This window comes from Sphaerodactylus townsendi, linkage group LG03 (assembly GCF_021028975.2).
Source record: "Sphaerodactylus townsendi isolate TG3544 linkage group LG03, MPM_Stown_v2.3, whole genome shotgun sequence".
NCBI lineage: Eukaryota > Metazoa > Chordata > Lepidosauria > Squamata > Sphaerodactylidae > Sphaerodactylus > Sphaerodactylus townsendi.
The window spans coordinates 134,856,366-134,883,475 of NC_059427.1; the positions used below are offsets into that span (position 1 = coordinate 134,856,366).

The 27,110-nt window shown below is 42.5% G+C and overlaps 1 protein-coding gene across 1 annotated transcript in view; it reads right to left on the bottom strand.

The window, feature by feature from the left end:
- WIPI1 (WD repeat domain, phosphoinositide interacting 1) overlaps nucleotides 1–27,110 on the bottom strand; it is a 44,681-nt gene that overhangs the window by 4,763 nt on the left and 12,808 nt on the right. The window contains exons 3-11 of the mRNA XM_048489727.1: nucleotides 25,325–25,421; nucleotides 10,945–11,042; nucleotides 9,127–9,219; nucleotides 6,518–6,588; nucleotides 4,547–4,654; nucleotides 3,873–4,037; nucleotides 2,771–2,878; nucleotides 1,742–1,863; nucleotides 1,058–1,158 (exon numbers count right to left, since the gene is read on the bottom strand). Coding sequence (XP_048345684.1) covers nucleotides 1,058–1,158; nucleotides 1,742–1,863; nucleotides 2,771–2,878; nucleotides 3,873–4,037; nucleotides 4,547–4,654; nucleotides 6,518–6,588; nucleotides 9,127–9,219; nucleotides 10,945–11,042; nucleotides 25,325–25,421 — 963 coding nt within the window. The remainder of the gene's footprint in view (nucleotides 1–1,057; nucleotides 1,159–1,741; nucleotides 1,864–2,770; nucleotides 2,879–3,872; nucleotides 4,038–4,546; nucleotides 4,655–6,517; nucleotides 6,589–9,126; nucleotides 9,220–10,944; nucleotides 11,043–25,324; nucleotides 25,422–27,110) is intronic.

Consider the following 27,110-nt stretch of genomic DNA (forward strand, 5'->3'; position numbering starts at 1 on the left):
TTTGCTAAGATTCAAAAGCAAACGTAACACCTGTTGCTTCTCACAATACTAAAGGGCCTTAATTGCACAGTAACAAATTGATAATAGAACATAAGCAATCCAAAACATTTTTTAAAGTTGTCTCCAATAACAGATCAAGAGACTTTAAGAATAAAAATGCCATGTTATCTCTCTTCGCCCTCCTTTTATGCTTCAACTCTTCCTTAAGGAAGGCTAGTTTAGCTGCAATCTTGGCATTAAAGATCAGCAAAAGATGGGCACCTGCCCCACTTTCACCACACCAGACACTGGATTGGTGTTTTCAGGATCTTAGCAACAGGCAAGCAAGACCCTCTGTCCTGTCTCCAGCGCTCTTCCGCAAGTGATGCTTCCTGTCCCCCTCTTCAGGACTTTCCCTTCTTCTACCACACTGGGCCACAAAAGGAAATGAGGACAGGGTGGAAAAGGAGCACGGTCCCAGACGGGGGCTTAGAAGAGTTTGGGAATGGGCCAATCCCCACAAAAACTTCCAGTCAGCTCTGTTGGTCAGTTTCACTTGTTTTGTTTTAGCCACATTCTCTAAAATCTTAAAAGCAGCTGAAAATATAACAGGGGCAGGTAGACTGGCTTAAAAGCTCCTCTTGCTGACATCGGAAATGTTTTTCTCGCACCCTCACTGCAAATGCAGAAATCCAGATTTACACTCTCAACAGAGACCCACTGCTAATTGACAGTGTGATCTGCATAGGGGTCCAAGCAAATGGTCTACTGGCATCTCGATGCTACAGCACTTCCGGCCCTAGGCAGATACGTCCCTGGCCCGTACCATGGATAGGAGTTCACTAACAACCTCTGTAAGAACAGGAGACTAAAACAACCCACTATAAATATGGGGTTGTATAAGAAGTCTTGCTCCCCAAGCCCAGCCCTATCATGGAAGGTATTATTCATTTCTAAGAGTGTAACAGGGTTAATTGTTACAAAGGAGATGAAGGAATATCCCTTTTGGATGAAGAGGTTAATGCTTCTTTCCCAACATGAGGCCCACACTGCTGTCTCAAGTACTCCTAATGCTCACAGGTGGAAATTCATTTTCATCATCCAGACACACGGGCCCAGTGGCGAATTCATGCTCTGGTATAATCTCTCCACGGAGGGCTCCTCCATCTTCTGAGTAGCCTGCAAAAAAATTACCAAAGCACTATGGATAAATGCAGGAGAACCCAAGAAAATAAAGAGTAGGAATTGCCAGTCAACAACCATTTGGGGCTTGACAAAACGGGAGAAGGGGATGGACAGGTGAGGTACGCCAATCCAATCAATGCCCAACTGGAGAAAGGCACAAACCTCTGGCTTTAACATGGCAAGACTCTGGCTTTCCATAAAGTACGAGGTGGGTGCAGCCACTATAATGACCACAGTGTTCTTTGGACCAAGAAAGCACATTCTAACTTGACCACATGTGAGGAATGCAGAGAAGAGGCCCAATGAAAGAATGCAAGAACTGTTATAATGAGTTAAAGACACCCATCCCAGTCTAAATGCTGTCTGTAAAAACAGCATCACCAGCAGCTTCAGAAGGAATGTGCAGCAAACAAGCAAAGGAGTGTGTGATCAACTAGACACCTCATCAGATCTAGACATGGAACACCTGACATTATTCTTTTTTTTTTTTTGCTAACCTGAATCTGACTGGGTTTAAAATCATCTGCCCATGTTCTTTCCTTTCCAAAGTGACAATCTAGGCCAAGCCAACACTCACCTGGCATCATAGAAGGTGAAGGCATAGAACCTTGCCTGGCTACTGTTGCAGCATAAGTCTGAGGTACTGGAGGCTGCAGATCATTCTCTTTGTTCTCTTCTGTCTTCTCCAAGCCCAGCAATCTAATTGTATGAGCCAGAAAGGAAAGAATTAAAAGTAGTCAACTTCTCCAGTCTGTGCTGTAACTCCACTATTGTATTTGTATGTTTCGATGGGTAGATTAAATTGGATTAACAGCTGGGGAGGTGGGATACTCTGCTCCCAAGCCTCTCTGCTCTGTACAATGTGTTCTCTGCCAACAGGAAACCACCATGCAGTGACCCAGACATATGTGGACAGCCACGCTCAAAAAGAGACTACCTTGGCACTTTAAAAAAAAGTACAGTCTAGACCAGTGATGGCGAACCTTTTCGAGACCGAGTGCCCAAATTGCAACCCAAAACCCACTTATTTATCGCAAAGTGCCAACATGGCAATTTAACCTGAATACTGAGGTTTTAGTTTAGAAAAAATGGTTTGCGCCGAGACATGCATTACTCGGGAGTAAGCTTGGTGAAGCAACCCTAGAAAGGTTTACTCAGAAACAAGGTCAGCCTAGATATGTGTGTGTGTGTGGGGGGGGGGTGATTTTCTGCTCCCCGTACATGATGAACTCTGTGCGTGCACGTGTGCCCACAGAGAGGGCTCTGAGTGCCACCTCTGGCACGCGTGCCATAGGTTCGCCACCACTGGTCTAGACAGAGGTTTGCCACCACACTGAAAACTGGCCCACAGTCAGTCACAGTGCTGATAGGTAAAGTGGAGACTTCTACCCTGAATTATGAAACAAGACTGATTTAGACCAATCTGTGAGAAGAAAGGGCAGTTCTGGATTTTCCACAGGGCAGAGCAGGCTGATTTCTCTTACAAGAACTACCAAAGACGTAGGGCAATATTTCACTACAGCTGGTTGATTTCTCTTTTTAACCGCACAAGATTGACCTCCACGCCATTCAGTGTGTTGCTAGAACAGCTGAACTACATCAGTACCTGTGTGTCTTGATTAAAACACACTCCCCCCCATCTTGAGGGTCCAAGTTGTAGAGGTAAAGGTGTCCATCAGACGTCGTAACTAAAAGCCGTGGCAACTTCTGGATCCTATCAAGAAAAGCACAAGATGTGGTTTATGGGTCATGCCAATCATGTTTTTGAAAGCCAGGAACTCAGATGAATGAGCAGATTCTGCACCTGTGTAGTCACAATACTTGTCTCAATGGCAACTACAAGTTCAAAGATTGAGAGGACACAATGAAGGAAAATGATGCAGAAATATTGCCTGTGGTGCACAGGACTTGTCTTACCCATCACCTTAGTGTGGAAACTCCACTAGATTAAACCTTTTCAAATGCAGTCACTGGGAGGAGCAGCGACAATGATGCTGCTATAGGAACAACAGTGGGCACAAGGTTGGTACCAATGGAGGACAGTCATGACAGAAAAGAGGTGGTGATTTCTGCTGAGGTCCTCACTCTTGCAGACCTCTAACCCCACCCTTGTGTTCTTTCTGCAAATACTGCCCTCCCAGAGCAGAACTTGGGGCAGGGGGGGCATTTTGAGCTGCGGGGGGAGGTGAGGATGGTCCACTCTGCTGATGAAAATCCCTCCTGTCTGCAAGAATTATCTCCCAAGATGCAAGCCACTGCCGGCAACTGCTGGCTTTCTACTGAGAGAATCCTCAGCTTACTTCCTGGAAGACAGCAAAGTCGTAACAAGACAGTATTGCAAGTTTACAATTGTTCCCTCCAACTTTGGATAGTTCTTAGCATTACAAATCTATTAAAAAATACAGCAGAGCATGAAAACAGAGCAGCTGCAGATTCGAATAGCTTCTGCATTCTGTTTCCATCATATCCTGTAAAACATCATATCCTGTAAAACAGGCTTTTAGTAGCTTCCTGCAATATGGAAGAAGTGAATATGCAGGAGACACAGAAAAGGAGATTCAGGGCACAAAACGCTTCCCACACAGCCCAGACGCAATCCAGCAAACTTTCCAAGGTATATTCAATGCAACAATGAAGAGGTTATTTTCTATGCTGCCTCTGTGTAAGTAGAAGCTGCTGGTCTATTGCTATAGTGACAGCTTACGTACGTGGAGAGCACACAGATGTTCCTTTGTCCAGAGGAGTTTAAACGCACTGTGGCGAAGGCCCGGTCCTGGCTCATCATGCCTGACACTTGAGAAGGGAGGTAATTCGTGGCAGCCATGAACATCTTGCCCATGTAACCACTCCAGGATGGCGGTTCCTCTGGTCGGCTATGAATGACAAAGTATCAGTCATCAAGAGTCCATCTGAGATCTACAGCAGCAAAATGAAAATGAAACACATTCCACTTCATTTGCTCACATTCATACTTTGCTATCCATGTTTCTTATCACTAGTTTTTCCCACATTGTCAACATTTAGACTGTAAAATTTTGGAGGAGAGACATGTCTTCACTATTTATGTAAAGTACCATGCACACATCCCTCTTGGATGCATGCCTTAATGTGGTGAGGGGATTTGTGTGTGTTAGCCAGTGGGGTAGTGCCAACGGGGCAGGACGCCCCAAGCGCATGCCTGTGCAGGGGCATGGATGGGACGTGGTGGGGGATGTTCCAGGGTGGGGGGCAGGCGTGGCATAGCAGGGGCACGGGACACACCAGAAAAGATTTTTTAAATTGGCAGATTTTCACAGCAACAACAAGCATTTTTGCCAGAATCACAAGAAAAAGACAAAGCCAATAAGCCCATTCAGAGCATACTTATTGGAGTTCTGCCCACCTGTCTGTGAGATGTTCCAGCTTGAAGATGTGCACTGTCTCAGTATTGCTCGATGCACACAAGAATTGCGAATCCATGCTAAATACTAGAGAGCTGATATTCACATACCTAAGGCCAAGAAAAGAGAGGGTTTTGACAACCAGTTATGGCAACAAAACTAACAAGGTCAATCTCTACTAGGCTCTGTTCAAAGCAGGCAGATCTGAGAGGTCTGTGTGAGAGGGTGGTTAACTACTATATCAAAAAGAGCTGTTCACTCTATCAGGCATACCGGGTTCCGCTGCCTGCAGCACAGGGACAAAGTCTATGCAGAGCTAGTGTGGCACTGTCATAAAGAGAATGAGCTGTTCTGTTCAAAATCCTACTTCCATCTCTGAACTTCTTTACACGAGCCACTATTCTCAGCCATGACCCACTCCCATTTGCTATAGGGGATTAATACAGGCCTACCTTCCAGAGATGCCATATGGTGTAAGGCTGAACATACCCAGTCGACAACAAAAAGGAACGAACTTTATTTAACTATGTTGCCCTAGCTACAGGGTGCTGGAATTGAGGATTCTTGTCCTCAGTTCCAGTATTTATTTCTGTTTCTAAAACAAACAGTAACCAATCAACTCCCCCGTGTCCCCCTGTCCCTGCTCCCCACATTGGCTCCTTCGGAACTGCATGTTTTCTATTGGCCGCAGCCTCCCGCTCAGTTTCCCGCTTCTCTAGCTGAAATGGCGAGGACTGGTGGCTGCTGGGAGTTGTAGTCCTGACATATGGACTACCAACATAAATGCAACTGAAGAGCTTTGATTACTTAGAAAAATATCTGTGCTGCATATTTTGCTGATCTTACCTTCATCAACACCATTTTCCTTCCTCCACCTTCCCATGGCCCACCACCACTGGAGGGCTTTTGAAAAAAACACAGCAGCTGACATATTGCTCTTATGAAAGCTGAATCCCTGGCTTACATTAAACAGTTACTTGGACTTACTTTTTAAAATGAACGCTGGGAATTCAGAGGACATTACAGAGATTACTAATTTTTTTAAAAAAACCCTAACAAAGACCTGTGGTATTATTGGGGTGAGGAGATAGTGGCCACAGAAGATACAATATAAACAGAGGGAAACGTGAATGCTCCACTGTCACTGCTAATACAGCAAAATCAGCTACAAGGGAAATCACAACCACAAAGAAGCAGCCTTCAAGGAATTGAGTCGACTTCAAGGAATTGAGTCAACTCACTCCACTCCATATTAATCCACCATAATCACATAGCACCTGAGTATTGGTGCACAATTCAACACAGCTATGTAAACTTTAAAAATATCTCCAATGATAGCAAATTACATAATCAGCAGCTTAAAACAACTTTGAGAAAAGTTCCCCCCCCCCCCCCATATAGGTTTTTCATTATAATGGGGTGGAAAGCAATTGGGGGGTATGTGTGTGGAGAATCTGCAACAGAAATACATGTGGTTGGATTCTGCCTAAAATGTCTATAGATGGAATACACCCATTCCCTCCTCCCATGGCAGACTTCCAACTCCTGTCCAGCTATTCCTGGGGATCCTCTGTCACCTAGAAGCAGAATTTCAGGAACATTTTGGGATGTAGTAAGAATATGGAAGTGACAGACCTGGAACCCTCCCACCCATATACATTTTAGCTGAGATCCAAGCCATGACAAGGAACTCATATTTACCCTCTCTTACACAGCACAGATAGGAGGGATCCACATGCCAATCAATTCTTAGAAGATTTCTAGGTGGCCAAAAGAAATAGTGTTACTTAAGCTGAACTTCCAGATGAGAGATCCTAAGTTTGGCAGAGGGAAGATTTCCCACTATCCCTTTTATCCCTGTCACTTTTAGCCACCACATGTCAAGGGCCTGTAGACTGGAAACCATTTTGAAGGGTGTCCCAACCCATCTTCACCATGGCACCCCTGTAACTGGAGGAAAACAACAAACTGACCTCTTCATTCCTCTCCTGAATTCGTAGAGTTTTTCTCCTTCAGGGATGGAAAATACACGAATGACAGTTCCCTGAAAGAAAATATGTAAAGGCACAAAAATGTACACAGCACACAAATCGAATGAGCCAACATCAGCAGAAGTTCATCTGGATGCCTCCAAAGAAGAGTTTAGAACACACAACAGTAGTTTAGACAGACAAGCATGAACATACGCTTGACCCTCTCTAAATACTAAGGCACAACAGCATAAAGATCTTCCACCGCCAGAAGAAAACACTCTGTCCTGTACACAATATACAGAAATAAATTCCATTTATCTCAATACAAATCCGAGGGAGCGTGGATACTGACAATGGGAAGCTACACAAGCTCCGCATCGCCCAGCGGCAAATAGTGCTGCTGTGCTGGCACTCCCTTGCTGCTGAAGCCTATGCTGGTGCTGATGCGGGAATTTGAGGGGCAGAGCAAACTTTAGTCAGTTTCTTCAGGCCTTCAAGCCTGGGAATGTTCCCTTTTGCTGATGTTGACTTACATCAGCAAACAGGCAGACACAGCCCATTGGGCTTGGTAGGACTCTTTCAGTGTGGAAGATAAGTTTTTTTTTTATCTTGCTACGCTGCCAGGAACCTCCGTGAAGGCAGCACACCTGTACAGTCCCCATCCAACACCCCATCCAACAGTGGATTGGGCTGCCCGGATTCATCTACTAGTCCGCTTAGCAACTTGCTATTCAAGCCTGTTTAATCTGTAGCAAGTCCCACTGCTTGCAGTGGAAGGTAACGTCCAGGGAACCATGAACAGAAATGCAATCATGCACCTATTCCGGTGAATATTTATTTTGCAGTGAAGCGCAGTTGTGTCCAATGGATTTTCTTCCCAGGTCCCACAAGCTGCAATGCTGTGCACACCCACTTCAGTATAACCTTTACTGGACTCGTAAGTATGCGCAGGATCAGGTTATATGGCAGATAGTTTCCTGAGTCATGTTTAGCAAGATTTAGAACAGTAATTACCATCTACCTCCAACCAAATGAGCTATTCAACAGGGAAGTGATTTCAAATTGTTGTATTGCAGTGAATTAGCAAAGCACATAATAGGGCAGAGATGTCAGTGAGTCGTTTTGTAGACCTTTACTAGATAACAAATAAATTTACACTAAATGTAGGAACAGCAAACTCTATCTATACAAGTGCTCAGTCTGGGTGTCTGTGCAGACAATTATGTGCGTGTGTGTCTGTCTGTCCTCTGTTGCTGGAAGAAGAAAAGACAGATCTTTCCAGAACCTCATGTGATTCTAAGCGACTTCAGCAGTTAACTCTTGCTTGACTGAATGAAGCAGGCACTTGTAAAATCCTAACAAAAATGAATAACAAAAAGAACCAGTCCCCAGACTGGTATAATTTTAATTTGTTATAAAATAACAAATTTTAATTTTGTTATAAAATAAATGAAAGAACCTCATTTTTTTTGTTGGCTTCAATGGCAAAAAAATATTTCCATCCCTAACATCTTTGATTCTCATCTTACTGGGATGACCTAGTCCAAAATATTATCCCTAACCCAAAAGATCACTCCTGCCCCATTTCAGAGAGATAGGGAGAAGGATACCAGTTTTCTAGGAAATTAAATAAATGCTTATTAATCATTTTGCTTTTAAATTAATCAATATTATAGCACCTAGGAAGCTATTTATCCAATTATCACAGCATGTGTGGTGACATTAGTGTCTCCGAATGAATTCTCGTATAAACAGGAAGCATTCAGTCCACCTCCAAAGTGAAACTGCGTGGTCAGATAGAGGGGGAGGGAGATCTGAGAAATCAAAAGATAGGGCTCTGACCTACAGGAAGGGCTCAATCATTCATCAGAACCTTTTATTTCTGGTACGCATGTTGAATTTAATTGCCCATAAAACTGAGCCCCTTTTGTCTGAAATTTGGCAAGAACAATTCCTTGGATAACAAATAAAATCCCTGAAAATTTCAACCACATTGAACGGAAGACAAGAAGTTACAGCTGGAAATGCAAGCTAGTGAAACCAACAAACCAACAAAAAAGAGTGAAATTGTTGAAACAAAAGTGGTCATTTGCACAGCCTTATGTTTCCCTGTCCTCAACAAGCCCTCCCCTTATATTATTTCTCATATTTCATATTGATGGGTCTGTAGGGAGCAGATACATATAAAAGTGATTTTCATAAATGTTTTCGTAAGTGCGCCAACATGGGAATGGCTTATAACATCCAAACTAGTCAAAGTTGGTTTAGCCAGTCTGACTCTTCTGCAACCCACCAATCGCCTGCACTGCAAATGGGTTTGAAACGGGGTTTGACTTGTGGGTGCCACAGATCCCCACTGATTCATGTGAATAAATAATCAAATAAGCGGGGCTTGCCTCTCCTTGTTCCACATCTGCAGGCGAATAAACATTAAACAGAAAGAACTATATCAGAAACCTTTGTTCCTGCAAACAGCCACTAATTTGCCAGAATCACACATTAATTCACAGTGGGGACTGTCTTCCAAGCATCCTCTGAAACCTCACTGCCCCCTAAGTAGCACAAAAACTGGTGAGACATTTGAAGTGACTGGGGTTTTGCACACTCACTTTCTCAGAAGCACTTGCCAGTTTTGATCCTGTGGAGTTGAAAGCCAGGGCAGCAAGGGAACCATCGTGGGCAGGAATTAAGCAGACATCTTTCTATAAGTAGGAAAGTAAAGACAGTTTTGGGTTCTTATTTAAATCATCTGGACCCATGACAAAATAAGAACAGAAAGAATTGTTGGTTTTTCTTTAAGCTATATGAACAAAACCAGACTATTTTCTAAGCAACTGCAGTAGTTTTTTCAACCAGTTTCTACTTTTCTCTGTGATACACCTCTGAAGATGCCAGCCACAGATCCAGGCGAAACGTTAGGAACAAAATCCACCAGACAGGCCACACAGCCCGGAAAACCCACCAGAACCAGTTTCTACTTTATTCTTATAATCAGGAAACACTCCACATTATCCTATCAATTCCTTTCCATCCTCCTTTTTCCTCTATGGTGACATCTAAGCTTCATCAGAACTAAGCTCTGTCAAATGTAGTATTTCCCAGAAAACCAGAGACATTCCTGTTGTTTTTGGAATTAACCTTTTTACTTCCAAGTCTGGCAGATGTCTTCCTTGAGTCCAACCAATACAAAATAGTGGCCCTTTCTGCACGAATTTTTAAAAACATTTTGAGGCAGGAAATAAAATGTTTCCTCCATGCAGTTCCACATTGTTTTGCCCCAAAATATTTTATTTCCAGCCTCAAAACATTTTAAATGAACTCCCCCTTTAAAAAGATTCTCTGACTGAAATGTTTTGAAGACGTCTTCAGTTGGTGTGCAATCTGCTGACTATGGCTGATTCCGCATGGGCCAAAAACAGTGGTGTGAAAACTGTGTGAAAACAGTATAAACCCTTTTACACCATTTTCACCCCGTATTCACACTGCTGTTTTTGGCCCATGTGGAGTCAGCCTATGTTTCCCAAGCTTCTCTGCTTCCCTGAATTTCCTCCTCAGAACCATTTTCTAAGCTTGACTCAATTCTCCCTTGCCTATTTATTTGCAGAATTTATCTGCTTTTTTTCTTTTTTTTGGGGGGGGGGGGATCTTTGAAACATTGAATATTCCAGGAGTATAGAATGAAGCATGAGCTGTGAAGCACTGAAACGTAGAAATTATAATTCCATTAACATTGTGATGCTTTATTAGCGGAAATCATGCAAACATATTCTATGTTTATTAGCGGAAATCATGCAAACATATTCTATTCCCAGGAAGGGGAGGCAGTAATTAGAATGGGGGGAAAGCCCTAAAGTGGCAGCAGACACAGAAAATAAATGGCAACGAGAACAACTTTAACAAGATGACCACTGCCAAAATCGAGGGTAATTTACAAGATATGTTCCTACATACCACCCCTACAGTTACTCTTGGCCCCAAAATCAAAACAGGAGAATTTATGATGCAACCCTACGTGTTCAGAGTTTCTCTCCTGCTTTATATATTTAGAACATTTCTATGTTACCTGTCCAGGGACCCTGCCCAAAATGCCTTACAAAATAAAACATGATAAAAATATTACACACCATAAGGTGATAGTGTAAGTTAAAACCCAGCCAGAAGATAAAAACATGGAGCGTTTTATAATGAGTCTCAATCTAAAAGCAGACTATAGTGTACTGGAAGTGTTGGCAAAAGCTGCAGTACACTAACACCCACCTAGTAAAAAGTACCACAGAAATGGTGGCCGTAGACGTACGTCTACGGCTTCATCGTTTTAGCTCCCCTCTCAATTAGAGCGGGAGTCAAAATATGCTGAAGGCTTGCCAAAACGAACTAACTGTTGAAAGAAAATTATCTAAGGGCTGGCAAGTTACTTTCATACCTACCAAATTGTTTCCATCATACAATACAATCTCGCCAGCAGTGGTACTACCAGGATACGCCAAGTAGGAATTGGAATGGTTGATCGAAAGGGCACATAAACCTAGTAAAAGAGAAGAAAGACATTATCAGACATAGCTTTAAGTGGCTGAAAAACTGTATCTGTTGGGAAAGAAGTTCAACCTAGCACTTCCTATCAGCCTCAGGCTAGGTGATTTGCAGAAAGAAATTTCTCTGACTCTGGTGACATCTAAAGGTGAGTGATGGTAAAGCTCCATCTGGTGTTTTCATTCTCTCAGAGAATTTGACCTTACTCTTTTCGAATCATGCAAATCCCCCCCTTACGTCGTAATGTCTGCTTTCAAAACAATTAGACTGTTCTGTTTTGAAGACTGCAAGAGAGACGCCTCCTGAAATTGCTGGCAAGCCAGGATTCATGGTCTGATGCACAATGTGCAAAGCAAAATGCATAGGAGCACATAATGAGCTCATTTGGCTATGTGGTACGGGGAGAGCTTTTGCATTTTATTAGGAATTGATCTGTGATTGTCTCTGTAACTTGACAGATAGAAACTGACAACCAAAAACTACACAGTAGCCTTTTAAAAGGCTTTTTGCTTGGTAATCATGCCAGCCATGTGGCGAGTGCTGCAGTACCATCCTAGCTTGGAAGCCACAGCTTTCTGAACAGAGACAGGGTATTGCTAACAGAGTTTGTCAAAGATGATGTGCAACTGCCAGATCTGTGCACAATGCCTTCATTACATCCAAACCCAGTGGAGCACTGAAGCTACCAAGGATATGTATTTGGAGAAGATGAGATATATGGAGAATGTTATATGACATCTAAACAAGTTGACGGAAAGAAGTGTATCCCAAATAAACAATATCTCTATTGTGAAGAGTCCTTTATACAGGGTTATAGAACCCCTGAAACAGAGGGCTCCCCTAAGCACATTACCAAGGTTCTCAAAAATTACCAAAAAGCAATGAGAAAAGTGGGTGATAAACAAAGTAAAATAGAGTAAAAATATATACTTTACACGCACAGTTACAGATCTTTAGAGCCGCCACTGTGTTTCTTGATGGAGGCTGTGTGCGCTCATAGCTGCAAGGCAGGCAGGAATTTAACAGAGAAGGCTTTCCCAACCACCTGAATTTCTGCTAGTTCCTCAGTTGGTCAAGGGGAACTCATCCTCTAAAGAGGGGTGGGGGGTAATCCTAATCACACTGTCAGGAACATGCCCATTTAGCCCCGAAGACTAGGGTGTTAACATGATGCTCCAGACAGTACAATACAGATTACAACCCCTTTTTCCCCCTAAAAGAGGCTCAATCACCACCTTTGAGCGCAGGCTGGAACTGGAAAAATAGGGGCAGGTCCAGCCAGCTTTTTCACTAAATCTTGCCCACTTCTCAGCCTTACTGCAGCTCCTGTCCCACATGGCTTTTTTCAATGCTGATCTCATGATCCCCAGAGCAGCCTTGGAGGTGGTCAAAAGGGAACACTTCCTCCCTTTTTCACCAGCAGACAAGCTGGCTGGAGACCACTCGTATACCTTCAGTCCAGTGAAAGTGAGAGAACTGAACTTAGAATCCATTCTCATGATTGGAAGCCCTGCTTTTCAAACATTCCTGAGCACAAGGATGGATCCTAAGTTCAAAATCAACGCCGCTGCAGGCGGACAGCGTGCACGCTCCTGTTCTCCCTCTGCCGGGCTGCCTGTGTACACGTTTAGGGGCTACCAAATATATTTAAATATGCTAAGTCTGATCAGGTACTTCCCAACTTCAGTTTTTGAGAAATCACTTCTTTCTTAATAATTACTTCCTAAATTAGCTGCTGTGTTATCCAGAACATTATATCTGACCCCAGTGAGACATTCAGGTCTCCCTGGTGTTCACATCACATTTGTACTTTGAAACAGACCTCAGCAAGAGAACACATCGCTCTTTCTTCCCCTATCCAAGTCTCAGGCTTCCACCAGGGGATTTAGTATCATCTTGGCACCCATGGATGTCTCAATTAGCCTGTAAGACTTAGATCATAGGAAACTATTCCAATGCTGAAATGACCACACAGCACATCTGAGATATGAAACTTGCATTCTTGCAAATGTCATGCTTCCAAAACTCTGCAGACGTGCAAACTCAGAAAGAAATGCATGTATGGCTTTATACAGGAACTGGCCTATGTAGCATGCAAGTCAGATAAACACAACTAGTGTGCCAAAAAATATCCTGAAGAGGAAAACCTTACGCTCACACTGAGTAGGAAAGCATGAAATAAACCTGTATGCTTGGAAAGCATTTTCTACCTTGTTTCCCCAAAAATAAGACAGGGTCTTATATTAATGTTTGCACCAACAGATGCATTAGGGCTTATTTTCAGGGTAGGGCTCATTTTAGGAGAAACACGGTACTTTCACAATTCATTAAGGCGGGCTCTCGGCAGCCCTTCCCCATCTCGTGTGATGCGAGCTGCATCCTCATTGGCAGGGAGCACCCTGCTGGATCACACCACCCTGATCTGTAACTACCAGTAGTGCTTATTTTTGGAGTAGGGCTTATATTTCAAGCCTCCTCCAAAAAGCCCGAAAAATCATGATAGGGCTTATTTTGGGGGTAGGTCTTATTTTGGGGGCAACGCGGTAGGTGTGAGATCCTAAAGCTAAATAGTTAGCCACCAGGTGAAGTCTGCAGGCAAGGATTTAATCTGGGAGGGCAAGCAGGAACCAAGCTGTGAAAAGCCTGGGAAAGAAAGTAAGAGTTGACTTTTCAAAGGCATAGAACAAGATGGCTGCTGCCCAGCAAGACAGAACAATCACTGCAGAGCTGCCTTGTTTTTGTGCCAAACAATCACATGAAATTGATCCCTCAGAATTACAAAGAAAACACTCCATATGTCTCTTACAAAATATCTCAAAAGCATAGAATCCAAGTGCAGGACAATTCATATAGAAAGCTGCCACTTCAGAGTTCAAACAACAGGTTCATAAAACACAAGTTGCAGGCTTTTACAGACTCATTTTGAATTGGGACCAAGCAGGAAATGGACGATTCACTGTTTCAAACCAAGGCCCATCTGCTATTAGCATTTTAACCTCATGCCCTTCGGGGGAAAAAACACACCTCTTCTTTAAAATACTAACAGCAGTGTGGAAGGGAGGGCTGGTTTCAAAGAGCTAAACTGGCTGAAGGTTGAAGCTTTAAAATCTCCTTTCCTGCATAATCCAAAAACTGTCCAAGTCAGCAATCTGGATCCGATAGATGGAGTTATTTTGATCTCAGGCGTTTGCGTTTTGATGCGCTTACTACAAGAATCCCTGTGGCTACCTCTTTCCCCTAACTATGCCACAGCAATTCCGAAACCTACGTTCAGCCCAAAAGAAATATTTGGGGTAGTCAGCCCAATCCAGAACGCTAAAGAGATAATACAGTACAGCAAGAAAAATATAGTAGACAACTGGGGTCAAATTTAAAAAGTCACAGAATGTGATTCAAGTGTGGCCAGTATATTTAAAACTTACTATTTATTTCATTTTTTAATCATGGTATGAAAACAATTTTGTTAAAACTACTCGGAGTTTTACAAAGAACATTATTTTTAACAATAAAATACTTATTTAAAATTATCTGGAATTAATAGCTGTATATCACACTTTTGAGAGAGAGAGAGAATTGTTAACAGTTTCTTTTGTATTAATAGCCAATGAAATTCCTTCCCCCACCAGCTTTTATTAATATTCATTTTTGAACTTTTAGATTTTTTTCCATTTTAACATTTTTTCTAACCTTAATTTGAAAACTAATATAAATTTGCCATCTCGTTTATTCTTTGGGCATCTTTTCTGTCATGAAGTCTCTAGCAGTTGTGAACAGGTAACTTGTTTTCAAACTTGGACACTCCCAACCATGTTCCATTATTTGGATGTTCTAATTTGGGGCCTAAATTTCCAGTCTTCATTTTCTTTCTACAAATAGCTTTATATTTCCCCCCTGTGTTCCCAGCCCCGTCCCTTTCAATTACCATCCAGTTAATGTTCAGAAAAGTCATGTGCACTCTCACTTTTCACAGGTTTCTTTTTCCTTCTCTTCGTCCACCCAGAAAACTGGAAATTATTTTCAACTGACATACTGTCTCTGACAGGCTAAAGTTCCTGAGCTGGCAGACCTCCAGTCAATTTTCTACTTGGCCTCAACATAAGTCAGCTGGTGGGGATTGGTGGGGAGAAGACTGAGAAAGATTTTTGCTTTGTCAGCACCAGGAACTGTAGCCCATGCAAGCAAAAAAGGCTCTGGTTGCACTTCGCTCCACTTATGTCTTTCCACCACTGCCTGTGCGCCCACTCCTGGGATCCATGCACAGGGCTCAGATGCCCTCACTCATCCCACAGAAACCTCTAACTGTACATGCACCATCAGAGCTTTCAGGGTAGATAGCCTTTTTCTTCCATACAGTACCCCCACATTCTGAGAAGCACTCTTGCCCTCTCGTTGCATCCAGTATGCCCACATACTGGGATCCAAAAATTTTAGTAACCGGTTCCCATGGTGGTGGGATTCAAACAGTGGCGTAGCGCCAATGGGGCTGGGCGGGACACGACGGGGACGTGGCCGGGCATTCTGGGGGAGGGGCATTAATAATTTCTCTGTTACTGTAAAAAACTCTTACTGTAAAAAAAAAGTTCCTAATTTCCAGTTGGTATCTTTCAGTCCATAATTTAAACTCATTATAGCAAGTCCTATCGTCTACTGCCAACAGAAACAACTACTTCTCCTCTAATTTACTGCCTGTCAAATACTTAATACTTTCAAATACTGAATTTTGTTTCTAGAAATCAAAAGAAGGATACTTTCCTTAAACAAGGAACTTTACCATATTTCTAAAACATGTTTCTAAAACAGCCCAACAGGGAGAATTATTCAGTTTTCTACCTTCGCTAACCAGCCATATAGGAAACAACAGGACTTTATGATTTTTGGACCTAATGGAATTTCTAACGGAAAAGTGGACCCAATTAGTAACCCCCTCTCGGCGCACACAAATAATTAGTAACCCACTCACACACAAAGCCTTTATTGGCATCATACAGTAAAACAATTTGTAACCAGAAACGTTTTACAACCAGAATAACATAGTTACAACTCAAATAACCATCATTTAAATCTCCCTTAGCAGATGTGCCAATTATATCCAACAGAAACTTGGCAACTAATTCAGAAAAATCCTGATTTGATCCATCCAGGAAATACTTTATCCTTTGATCATCTGTCATATCTACATTAAAAGATGTAAACAATGGTCGATACTTATACCTTAAGCATTCCCTATTTGGACAGTGAAACATGATATGCTCTAGTGTTTCTACTTGTATGCTGTTGCAAGGGCATAATCTTTCGGTCTTTGGTATTTTTTGGAATCAATTTCGAGTAGAGCAGATGGCAAAATATTGAATCTTGCTAAAGAGAATGCACGTCTCAATCTAAAATTAATCATATAAAGTAAATAATGAGACATACAACCCTTTGCTTCAACTAGTGATTGATTTAGAGGTGAGCAAGTTGAATTTGCTGCTATTAAAGATCTTTGATAATCCCATTCAAGGAATTTTTCTTTTAACAATTTTTTTGCCTCTAAATAAGATAACATTGATATTTCATCCATAGATATGCCAATTTCTGTAATCTTATCAACTATTTTATCATGCCAGTTTGAAGTGTTAAGTTCAGAGAGCAGTAAGCATGTGAAACTGCCTGGCTTGGAATGATGGTGGATTTTTAACCAGTATATAGTTGACCTAATCCAAGCCAAGGTAGTTAAGGAACATAGGCCTAGTTCAATGCGTAAGGCTGCATAAGACACGCAATTGGGGAAACCCATAATCCTATGCAGAAATTTAGAGTGTAGAGTGTTTAGACTGGTGTTTTGGGCTAAGAAAAGGACTGGAAAGCCATAGAGAAGCTATGGAACTACTTTGCATTGAATGCCTTGATTACTGCTGGAATGTATTGGTGTCCTTTGGTGTAAAAGAAATTCACTAAAGCGCTTACAGTTGAGTAGCTTTTACTGATGCCGCTTTTGACATGGGCTGTCCAAGAAAGATTATAAGTGAACAAAATACCTAAGTATTTGTATTTCTTGACTTGTTCAATTTCTTTTGTCGCTACTTTCCAGGGTTGTTTTTCCATGATCTAGCAAACACCATAACTTTTGATTTATCAAAGTTAAGTTCCAGCTTGTTTAATTTGCAGTAACTGTAGCATCTGTTCATTGAACGTAACAGGCCTTACTCCTAGTGTATGACATTATAATAGTATCATCTGCATAAAGAAGCCGTAAATGCGTGATTTCCCAGTTTGGTGCTGTGTCCACCAATACCCCCAAGTGCCAGTGGTAAGTCCCTTTAAGTATATGTTAAACAAGGTCGGAGCAATTATACACCCCTGTTTCACCCCTTTGTTGCTTAAGATATTATTATCAATGCCCCTCCTGAGTGCATTTTACCCGCAAGAGGTGTTAGTGTGTAATTGCCTGATTAAAAGCAGTCTGGGGTCGATGTTCAAATCCTCCATTTTCTTCCATAACAAGTCTCTAGATAGTGAATCAAAGGCTTTTTTTAAAGTCTAAAAAAAGCAACATAGAAGCTTGCCTGATCGTTGTTTTAACTGTTTTTGGGCAAGGTGGGCCAGGGACTATTGCGTGGTCATAAGTAGATTTTCCTTTGGAAAACCTATTTGTTCGTGTGTCCTATGACCTTCTTGCTCTTGAATCCACCTGTTTAGTTTAAGGTGGAGAAACCTGGCATATAATTTGCCCACTACAGACAGCAGGCTGATGGGGCGATAGTTAACAGGGTCCTGATAGTCACCTTGTTTATAGATTGAACTATTATCGCTTCGAGCCATGTTTTTGGTATTTTTCCTGTTGAATTTACCTGGGTAAAAACAGAAGACAGGAGTTGTGACCACCAGCTTATGTTGGATTTAATCAATTCAGAAGTAATTAAATCAGGGCCTGGAGATTTGCCATATTTCAGATCTTTTATTAGAAAATTTATCTCTTGAGGAGATACAGGCGGCCACTGTGGGATGTTTTCTAGATTGATGTCTGCACTCGTTGGTATGCTGCTATCATTAAATACTTGGTTAAAGTAGGCAAACCATGTTTCCGGAGAGATACAATATTGAGGGGCCTGTTTCAACAAGAGGGATTTATTAACACATCTCCAAAATTGTTTAGGGTCTTTGGAATTCAAGGCCCGAAATAGACGTTCCCATTCATACTCTAGATTTTGTTGTGATTTTATCTTTATCAAGTTATTTAGATTGTTTTTCAAGGATGTTAAATGATTGTATAACCTGGGGTCCCTATTCTGACGGAATAGGTTATAAAGTAGCCTTATTTGTTTATTTATTTCTATAGATTCTTTATCAAACCAGGTTCTTGGTCTGTTTTGAGGAGATGTTACTACTACTGATAAATGTGCAAAATGATTAGTAATTTCCTGTTGTATTTGGTTATATAAGTTTACCCCCCTCAGAGGGTGATTTAGCATTCATAATCATCTGTTTATTTGCTTGTATTGTAGGGGAGTGCAGAAAAATTGTCATTTCATGATTAATAATACTTGACCAAGTTATTTTCCTATGCAATCTTTGGCTTGTATTCAAATCTCTATCTCCTGCAAGGGAGAATAGTTAAGAGTAAGGATAATAGGGAGATGGTCACTTAAGAAATAATTCCCAACTTCAAAATCCTCAATATGCTGGAGTAAACCTGGGCATCAAAAAATAATCAATTACACTGCACCCTTGTTTAGAGACAAATGTAAAGTCCGTGGCATTTTTAAATTTGTTTAGTCCATTTAACCATATTTTATTTGTTACAAGGGCCATTTTTGCTAGATGGAGACCCGCTAGGTTTGTAATCTTATCCCTCAGGTTTCTCAGATGGGGAGTAAGTAACGTTTGGATAAGTTCTTGATCGAATCCTTCCATTAATAACTGTTGGGGAAAATTGATGCCCACTCTTGCATTTGCATCCCCTGCAATAATTATATTAGTATCTGGGAAGTTTCTTTCAAGATTCTGTAAATAGTCAATCAATCTACCCCAGTTTTTGTCCAAGGTTGTTTTATATTGGTAGGAAGGTAGATATATATTCACTATCACATAAGGATGGAGGCCCAATTTAACCCAAGTTGCCTGAGCTAATGGGGGACAGCTATTAAGAGCTTTAGATTTAACAGATTGGGAGATCAGGGTAAGTAAGCCTCCTGAAAAGCGGCCAAAGTTTTTGTCCCTTGTGGCTGGAAGGCAAAAGGCCTTGTATCCTGGAAAATGAATAATCTGTGAACACCAAGACTCCTGAATTAAAATAACTGCAAATCCTTTCAAGTAATCTTTAAAACTGGCAATGTTCAACTTCTTATCCCACCCAGCAATGTTCCAAGAAATCATCTTTGCACGGGTGGGGGGATTATGTCAGCCCTCTACCGGCATTGTTTCAATATTCATTTCAAGATTTTTCACGCATCCATTTGCTGCTTCCCTAGTAGTTCCACAGATAAGGTCTTTAGTATTGTTTCCAACCAAGTCTAAATCTGAACATTGGGGAGCAGGTTCTAGGGTGATAGATGGCTGTTCTTCTCGCAAGGATTTGTTGGCATTGTCAGCCGAATGAAGGATAATGGATGGAATGCTGGCAACAGGAATAAAGTCTACATTGCACGTAATAGTCCGTTGGTTGCCTTGTAGATCCATGGGTTTAGATGGTTTTATAGTGAACTCTTCAGGTCTTTTAACCACTTTTGTATGATCATTCATCATGAAAGAATCAGAATCCTCTAATAAATCATTTCTTAAAGAGAGATGGTCGTTGTCATCGTTTGGTACTTCTGAAACATTGGAATTTTTAGCAGGAGCTATAGATGAAACGAGGACCACTTCTTCCAATTCTTTGGCCCAAGATTTGCCGGGGGTCAATCGGGGCATTGAGCCCTCTAATACCTTTGTTATACGCCAGTCCATCTCAACCTCCTGTACTTGGTGTGTTTCCAATGATATCAGGTTAGTTTCCTCATTGATCAGAGTGTGCCTACAGTCCTCATCGGTTGGAGTATGCCTACAGTCCATAGCACTTGCCAGGGTGTCTTGAGTATGTTTAATAATCAAACTCTCTTTAATTGCCTTTCTCCCATCATTTCCCATATTTCTCCCATCATTTCCCATATGATGTTGGACATTTTGATCTGTTAGCCTGTTAGACTTTATGTTTCCATGAGTTGTTACTGGTTCTTCAATCCTAAGTTTTATACTTGGTGACTCTAAAAATTCTATTACTCCTTCCTCCATCTGCTTCCAATTTATGATTAATTTCTGAATTTCTTTTGCGCAGACGTTTGTTTCTTGTTTGAGCAGGTTGACATTAGTACTTGCCGCCTTCAAATCAATTACATTCCTATGAGTGTCCTTAAAAACTCTAGTAAAACAAAGATCATATTTTCGGCTGAAGATACCTGATTTCTGCAGCAATAGAGTTGGTATCTCCTGGGTTGTGAACTTTACTACTAAACGACGATAGTGTTTGCAGTCAGGGAGAAAATTGTATTCCAAAACTGGCACGGCTTGCTTAGGAATATGCAGCAGACTGCTAATAGAGTCTTTTATTTGCCATAAATTTGACCATTTATTGTAATTATGTCTGTGTTTTCCTATCAGGATTGCTATTTGGGTCTTTTGAAGTACTAAAGACATATCTCTTTGAAGGGGGTGGTTTCCCTTTAAAACTCGTTTATCATTCCAAGAGGAGGCTAAACAAGTTATAGTCTGTGATAACGTTGCAAGATTTTTTAATATGAGGTTTAAGGACTTAGAAAAGAGAAGAGCCACTCTCGGGAACTGGTGAGAACCTGCTGGATCCCACCTCTGCTACTAACTCTATAGAAACACAGCTGACCTGCACAATAATTGTTCCACTGTGAGTCTTTGGCCATTGGACTGTAAAGTATACTATTGTGATTTTATTTTGAGACCTTTCGTCCTTTAATTTCTTATTTGAAAATGAAGTGGGAATTTGTTAGTCTTACTGTGATGAAATTGTTTTGTTGCTGTGGCTTGTTCACTAATGCACTAAAGGCTGAATGAAATACTAATTATGCACTAATGCATAAAAAGACAAATCCAGGTGAGAATTAAGGGTCTAACCTATAAGACATCTCTGCAGAGGGCTTTACTTCGATTAACTAAAACAGATTAGAGAAAAATGAATTACAGGCATCCTGTTAAGAGCATTTAAAAACTGTTTGGCTTAGCACCAAAGTAATGACTATTCTTTTTATACAGCTTAGCTGTTGGTTTAGTGGCAAACATCCCTTACAAGGGTAAATCTGTTAATGCTTATAGATGTCACAACAATCCTGTCACAGGTGAGGGGCTCTAATCATCTTGAACATGTACAGAATGTACACTGTCACTAAACAGCTCTTCTGTCTGGCACTGGGCCAAGCATATAATATTTTCAAAGCACAGTCAGCTGTTTTTGTATTGCTGGCCTCAAAACATGGGAGATGCAAATAGGGAAAATACTATCTTTGGACCAGCTTAAAAGCAGCATGGGATGATGGGCAGCCCAACCTGGGAGGGAGAGGAGCACAATTCCCCCTCTAGAGCCAGCGCACCGATGCACCAGAATGAGTTTGCATTCCACTGGTGCAAGGGGCAAATATGCCAGCAGAAGGGCAGCTTACCTGGGTGGCTGGGTGTCATGCAGCTCCGCAGCACCTGATCCTATGTCACCCAGGACCACCAGCACAAAATGCTGCACTGGCGTGGCTGGGTGTGATCCAGGGGCGGAGCCGACCTTAGTTGGCCTCCAGTGCTCAATTGGCTCTTTTGCACCAGAGGAAGCGCCAGTGGAGATATGCCACAAGTTTCCAGCCCCTTCCACATCTTGAAAGGTTGCTATGAAAGGTCACCTAGCAAATTTTGTGGCCAATGGTGGATTTGAAACAAGGGTCACTTCACTTCATTATCACTTTAGTAATTTATATTGGATCCTGCCATTCTTGAAATCTTCTCTGAAGTTTCTACATGGCATACTCGGGTTAAGGCTTTCAAACATTACCCAAAAATATGGCCTTGGCTGTATTCTGGATACTTCTACGCAGCATATTTTTGTTTTTAAGGTAAGCAGAGAAACAGACGTTGCAACAGCAGAGTGTATGTGTGTGAGAGAAACAAAAACTGAGTCTTACCACCCACACACACCCACACAAAACATTGTGATTCACTCATCCTGAAGGACTTCAATCAGGCCAGTGCCCATTTTTGATATGAAAAAACAGGAGTGACATGACTGAGAAGAAGGAAACTGCATAGACTATACCATGTTTCCCCAAAAATAAGCCCTACCCCAAAAATAAGCACTACTGGTAGTTACAGATCAGGATGGTGTGATCCAGCAGGGTGCCCCCTGCCAATGAGGATGCAGCTTGCATCACAGGAGACTGGGAAGCAACAGGGCTGCCGAGAGCCCGCCTTAATGAATTGTGAAAGTACCGTATTTCCCCTAAAATAAGCCCTACCACAAAAATAAGCTCTAATGCATCTTTTGGTGCAAACATTAATAGAAGACCCTGTCTTATTTTCGGGGAAATATGATATTACCTAATTCAGGCTGTTTAAAAAACAAACCAAAAACACCTAGGTGGGCATGTTGAAATGAAAAGTCCCATGTCTTCTGCTGTGTTGCCCCTTGGGCATTTTACATCTCACACAACCACTCTCTCAATTACATGTGACTGGAAGCAAAACCAGGAACGATGAACATGAGTATGCTAGCGGCATATGCAGTTGGGCCCTAAACTCAACAGATTTTCATCTGAGCAAACAAACATAGGATCAGGATGCAAAGCTGCACAATTATCCCCATAAAAAACGATCGGTTCTAACTCTAAATACGTATAAATAAGATTGGCCTGCAAATAATCAACCCTCTGATTTAAAAAATAAAAACTCCAGGATCATCATGTTGAAGCCTGTTTAGTAAGCATGGTTCCATTCTGCTATCAATTCTGAACCAAGACTGGAATTCATTCAAGGTACAAGGAAACCATACCCAATGGATGTTAGTGTCTTTGGGAACTGTGGTGGAGGATTTCAAAATATCATTTAATCACATCCAAAGCTTTAAATGAGCTTAAGCCACGCCAAGAGGCCATCTGTCAAGAGCCTGAAGTAGGTCATTCTGGAGACCAGAAGTGGCTTTGAAAGGACCAAAGCAGGCAATTAGCTGCTGCACATGATTTGCAACCCGAGGCAAGAGGCAGGAAGTGCTTGGAAAAGACAGGCTTTATTGGGTTCAATATCAGTGGCAACTTGCCAGAAGTCCTGCTCATTAAGAAGGTCTGAATAGTTACTTTTCAAGCTGGGGACCAGAAGGACATGATGTTCATTCTGATCAAGCTAGAGTCTGCTCTTTCTGTGATGCTATTAAAAATAAAAACCAGTGGCACCCTCATTAATGTCAGCCTCCCTCTCACTGGTCCATTATCAATTTGAGAAAGAGGAATTTCTTCCAGCTTGACAATAACTGATACTATGGCCTCAACCCGCCATTCTTTAAGAAAAAAGAAGTCTGTGCAAAAGCTTTCCGTTCTTAGAATGCGCTGTGTATTTATTTGTTTAGACATTTATATGCCATTTTTCTCCCTAACAGGGTCCCAAAGTTACTCGCACCTCCTTCACCATGTGATCATCACAGCAACAAACCTGTGAGGTAGGCTGAGAGAATATGAATGGCCCAAGGCCCCGTAGCAAATTTATGAGGCCGTGGGGTTTTTGATCCAAGATCCTAGCCTAGCACTAGTCACTTATACCATGCTGTCTCCCTGGATATGGCAAATATTGAGTCAAGTTGCAAAGAGCTGCTTGCTGGAAGTAAACAGCAGCAAGGAGGAAGACAAGACAGTGCTATCACCACCTCCGCACTTATGCAACTCCGTCCTGAAATGGCTTGGCTAAGGTTGAGCACAGTGACACAGCAAAATAGAGCTTCTCTCAGCTGACTAAACAGCATTTGCAGGCTGACACTATGCCAGAAACACCGGGGGCATGCAGGCACAGCAAGCACTTGCTGGCAGCTCATTACACCAGACAGCTTCATCCGTACATGCTGCATTAATGTTCCAGCACCACCTACATCACAAACTGGCACATGAAAAGCCACATAAGGGTTTTGTTTTGCACAGCCAGCATTATACTTAAATCAATCGAAAAGGCAAGCTTTCTCAATGGCAACAATTCTGCTCAAATCATATTTTAAAGTGGCTAAAAAGAACACTGAAGTGACTGAGCTGAAGCTGGTGAGTCAGAACAGGCACTGTACTTCATGGTATAGATAAGACAGCTCATGCCAAATACCCACGCTAGGGTTTCCATTGTCAGAATGGACTTAGACTGCCAGAATATTTGGGTCAGATAAGGGTATCAGGAAGTCTCTCTCATTCAGCTGGCTAAGGGCATCTTAACTCGAAATGATAATGACAGTGAGACAGAGAAAACATTTCTTTTTAAAAGTCTGCTCTATTGAAACGACAGTCATCTGCTGCATGAGGCATCTGCTGAATGATGGGGGCAAATATGCATTGCTGCAAGATTTCTTGTGCGGACCTATTTCCTCAAGCACTCTCACATTCTATTCCCCTGTAGCAAGCAAGACCATTTCCAGCAGGAATTTAATTTTGTTTCGCAACCAGAGTGAGCACAGCTTTGCCCCGGACCTCTTCCCTCTGCCCACAGCCAGCCTGCCTAGCCTCACCGTCCCACTCCCTCATATTGCTTTGCACGCTTCCTCTTCGCCCTCCTCCCTGTTTCTGACTCCTTCCTGATTCTTTAAATGCTTGTATCAGTATATCGACATAGTGGCTTCTGCAAAGAAACAACACAAGTAGGGGCTTTCTCTGGCACTCTGTCTCTGCAAGACCGTTGTGGAGAGAAGAGCCTCGAGGTAAGCGTTCTCTGCTTAATTGGCCAACATGAGGAAAAGCATTTCCTTGAAATATAGTTTGGCCTTAATCTCTCTTACCCCACATATCTCTTTACATGAGTTTCATGTCTGTTTACCAATTCTGAGGTAAGGAAAATGTACACCTAGAAGCAGAAAGCTGCGAGAGCCCTTTCCTCTGGACATTTTAAAAAGGTGAGATGAAGTTTTTTCCATTAAAAGAGTGAATCCTGAGGGCTTTAACACAACATCACAGTGACACACTGAAACCCCAAAAGTGGGGAGTGGTTCCTTCTTATCATATAACCCTTCTAGTAAGCATTCAGATCTCCTATACTAGGGCCTTTCCTCTCAACTTCTCCTTCTGATGATCTTACCTTTTGTGTTCAGAGGAGTGTCCAGGATAGTTTTCAAAAGCTTCATGTCCTTAATATTGTGGATATAAATAGATTCTTCCAGACAAACTATCAGTCTCTGCAAGAACAAAACCCGAAATGGTTATGCAAGAATGGGAAAAGCGCCACATTCCAAAAGCCTATCAATACCTGAGTTTCAGAAGACTGTCTGCAGGGCTGCGTCTGCTGAAAACGCCCCACCCCAAGCTCCACTTTAAAGCTCGACCCAGCCAAGCTGAGGCCAGCCTTAAACTGAGCCCGGGGTCTGGCTGGCTCTAGCACTCCATAAGAACATAAGAACTAGCCAGCTGGATCAGACCAGAGTCCATCTAGTCCAGCTCTCTGCTATTCGCAGTGGCCCACCAGGTGCCTTTGGGAGCTCACATGCAGGATGTGAAAGCAATGGCCTTCTGCTGCAGTTGCTGCTCCCAAGCACCTGGTCTGCTAAGGCATTTGCAATCTTAGATCAAGGAGGATCAAGATTGGTAGCCATAGATCCAGCACCGGCTTGGGGGCAGAGCCAGAAGTATAAAGCTACAGCCAGTCAGCATGGGTGCTCAATTTAAAGCTGGGCTCAGTCAGGCTGGGTTGAGCTTTAAACTGCAAGCACGAAGCCTGAAGTTTAAAGCTCAACCTGGACAAACTGAGCCCAGCACCTGAACTCCACAAAGAGCGTGGGGCAAGCTCAATTGAACACCGGCCGGGTTCAACCTTCAATTGTGCGCTTGCCTCCCCCCACCAAACTCCATATAGAGTTTTGGGTGTGTGGTGCAGCTGTTCCCAGAGGCTGCAGGGCATGGCAGGTGCCAGTGGTGGGATTCATCAGGTTCGCGCCACTTCGGCAAGTTTGCACCACTTTGGTTGTTAAAATGGTGCTCGTAAACAACCAGTTGTTAAAGTATTTGAATCCCACCACCGAAACTGGTTGTTAAATCATTTGAATCCCACCACTGGCCGGTGCCCCCAGGGTATCCACTTTGCCCCACCCTAGATATAGCGCTGAGTGTCTGGGAGGAGTTTCAGATATCATATGGAAAGGGTGACTCTACCTCCTGAAGTTTCACTCTGAAGGGAAGGCAGCAAAACAAAGGCCCTTTCCCCACTTCCCTTAAGCCCCGCACTACTTGAGGAGAGTAGCGCGGGGTCCCTCGGCACTCCCCACTGAGAGGGGCAGCGACAGCGAGCCGCCCCGAAGCTGCTGCTCTCGCGCCCCTCAGCGCGCAGCATCCCAGGCGCTCTTCTGAACGGCGCCTTTTGACGACCCCGCACAGAGCGCGGGGTCGTGGGGACGCCTGGGCGCGCGCCTGGGATGCCGCGCGCTGAGAGCAGCGCGCGGCATAGGGGGCTGGAAGCGAGTGGGGAAAGGCCTAAAGCCTCTGAAGTCCTTTCACTTGAGTCTTCATTTGAAAATGGCACATAGCACAATTGGTTTACAATCTGGACCTTAAGCGGGCTTCAGTAAGCCATGTTGATCTGCTGTAGAGCATGCAGCAGTAAGGCAGGGGCTCAGACCAGAAAGCACTTACTTCCAATACAGTTTTACTATGGGAAAGTATGGAAGCAAAAGAGTACCAAATCCTAATGGTAGGGCACAGTTGCACACTTAACTGCCTGGATTCTACTGAAGATACACACAAAGAAAAAAAAAATTTCAGAAAGCGCAAAACCTTATTTGTGCATAAGGTTTTCAGCTTCTAGATTTCCAGATGTATACTGAAAATATAGTGTTTAACAGTTGTCCTAGGAACAATCAGTGATGCTAGTGTCA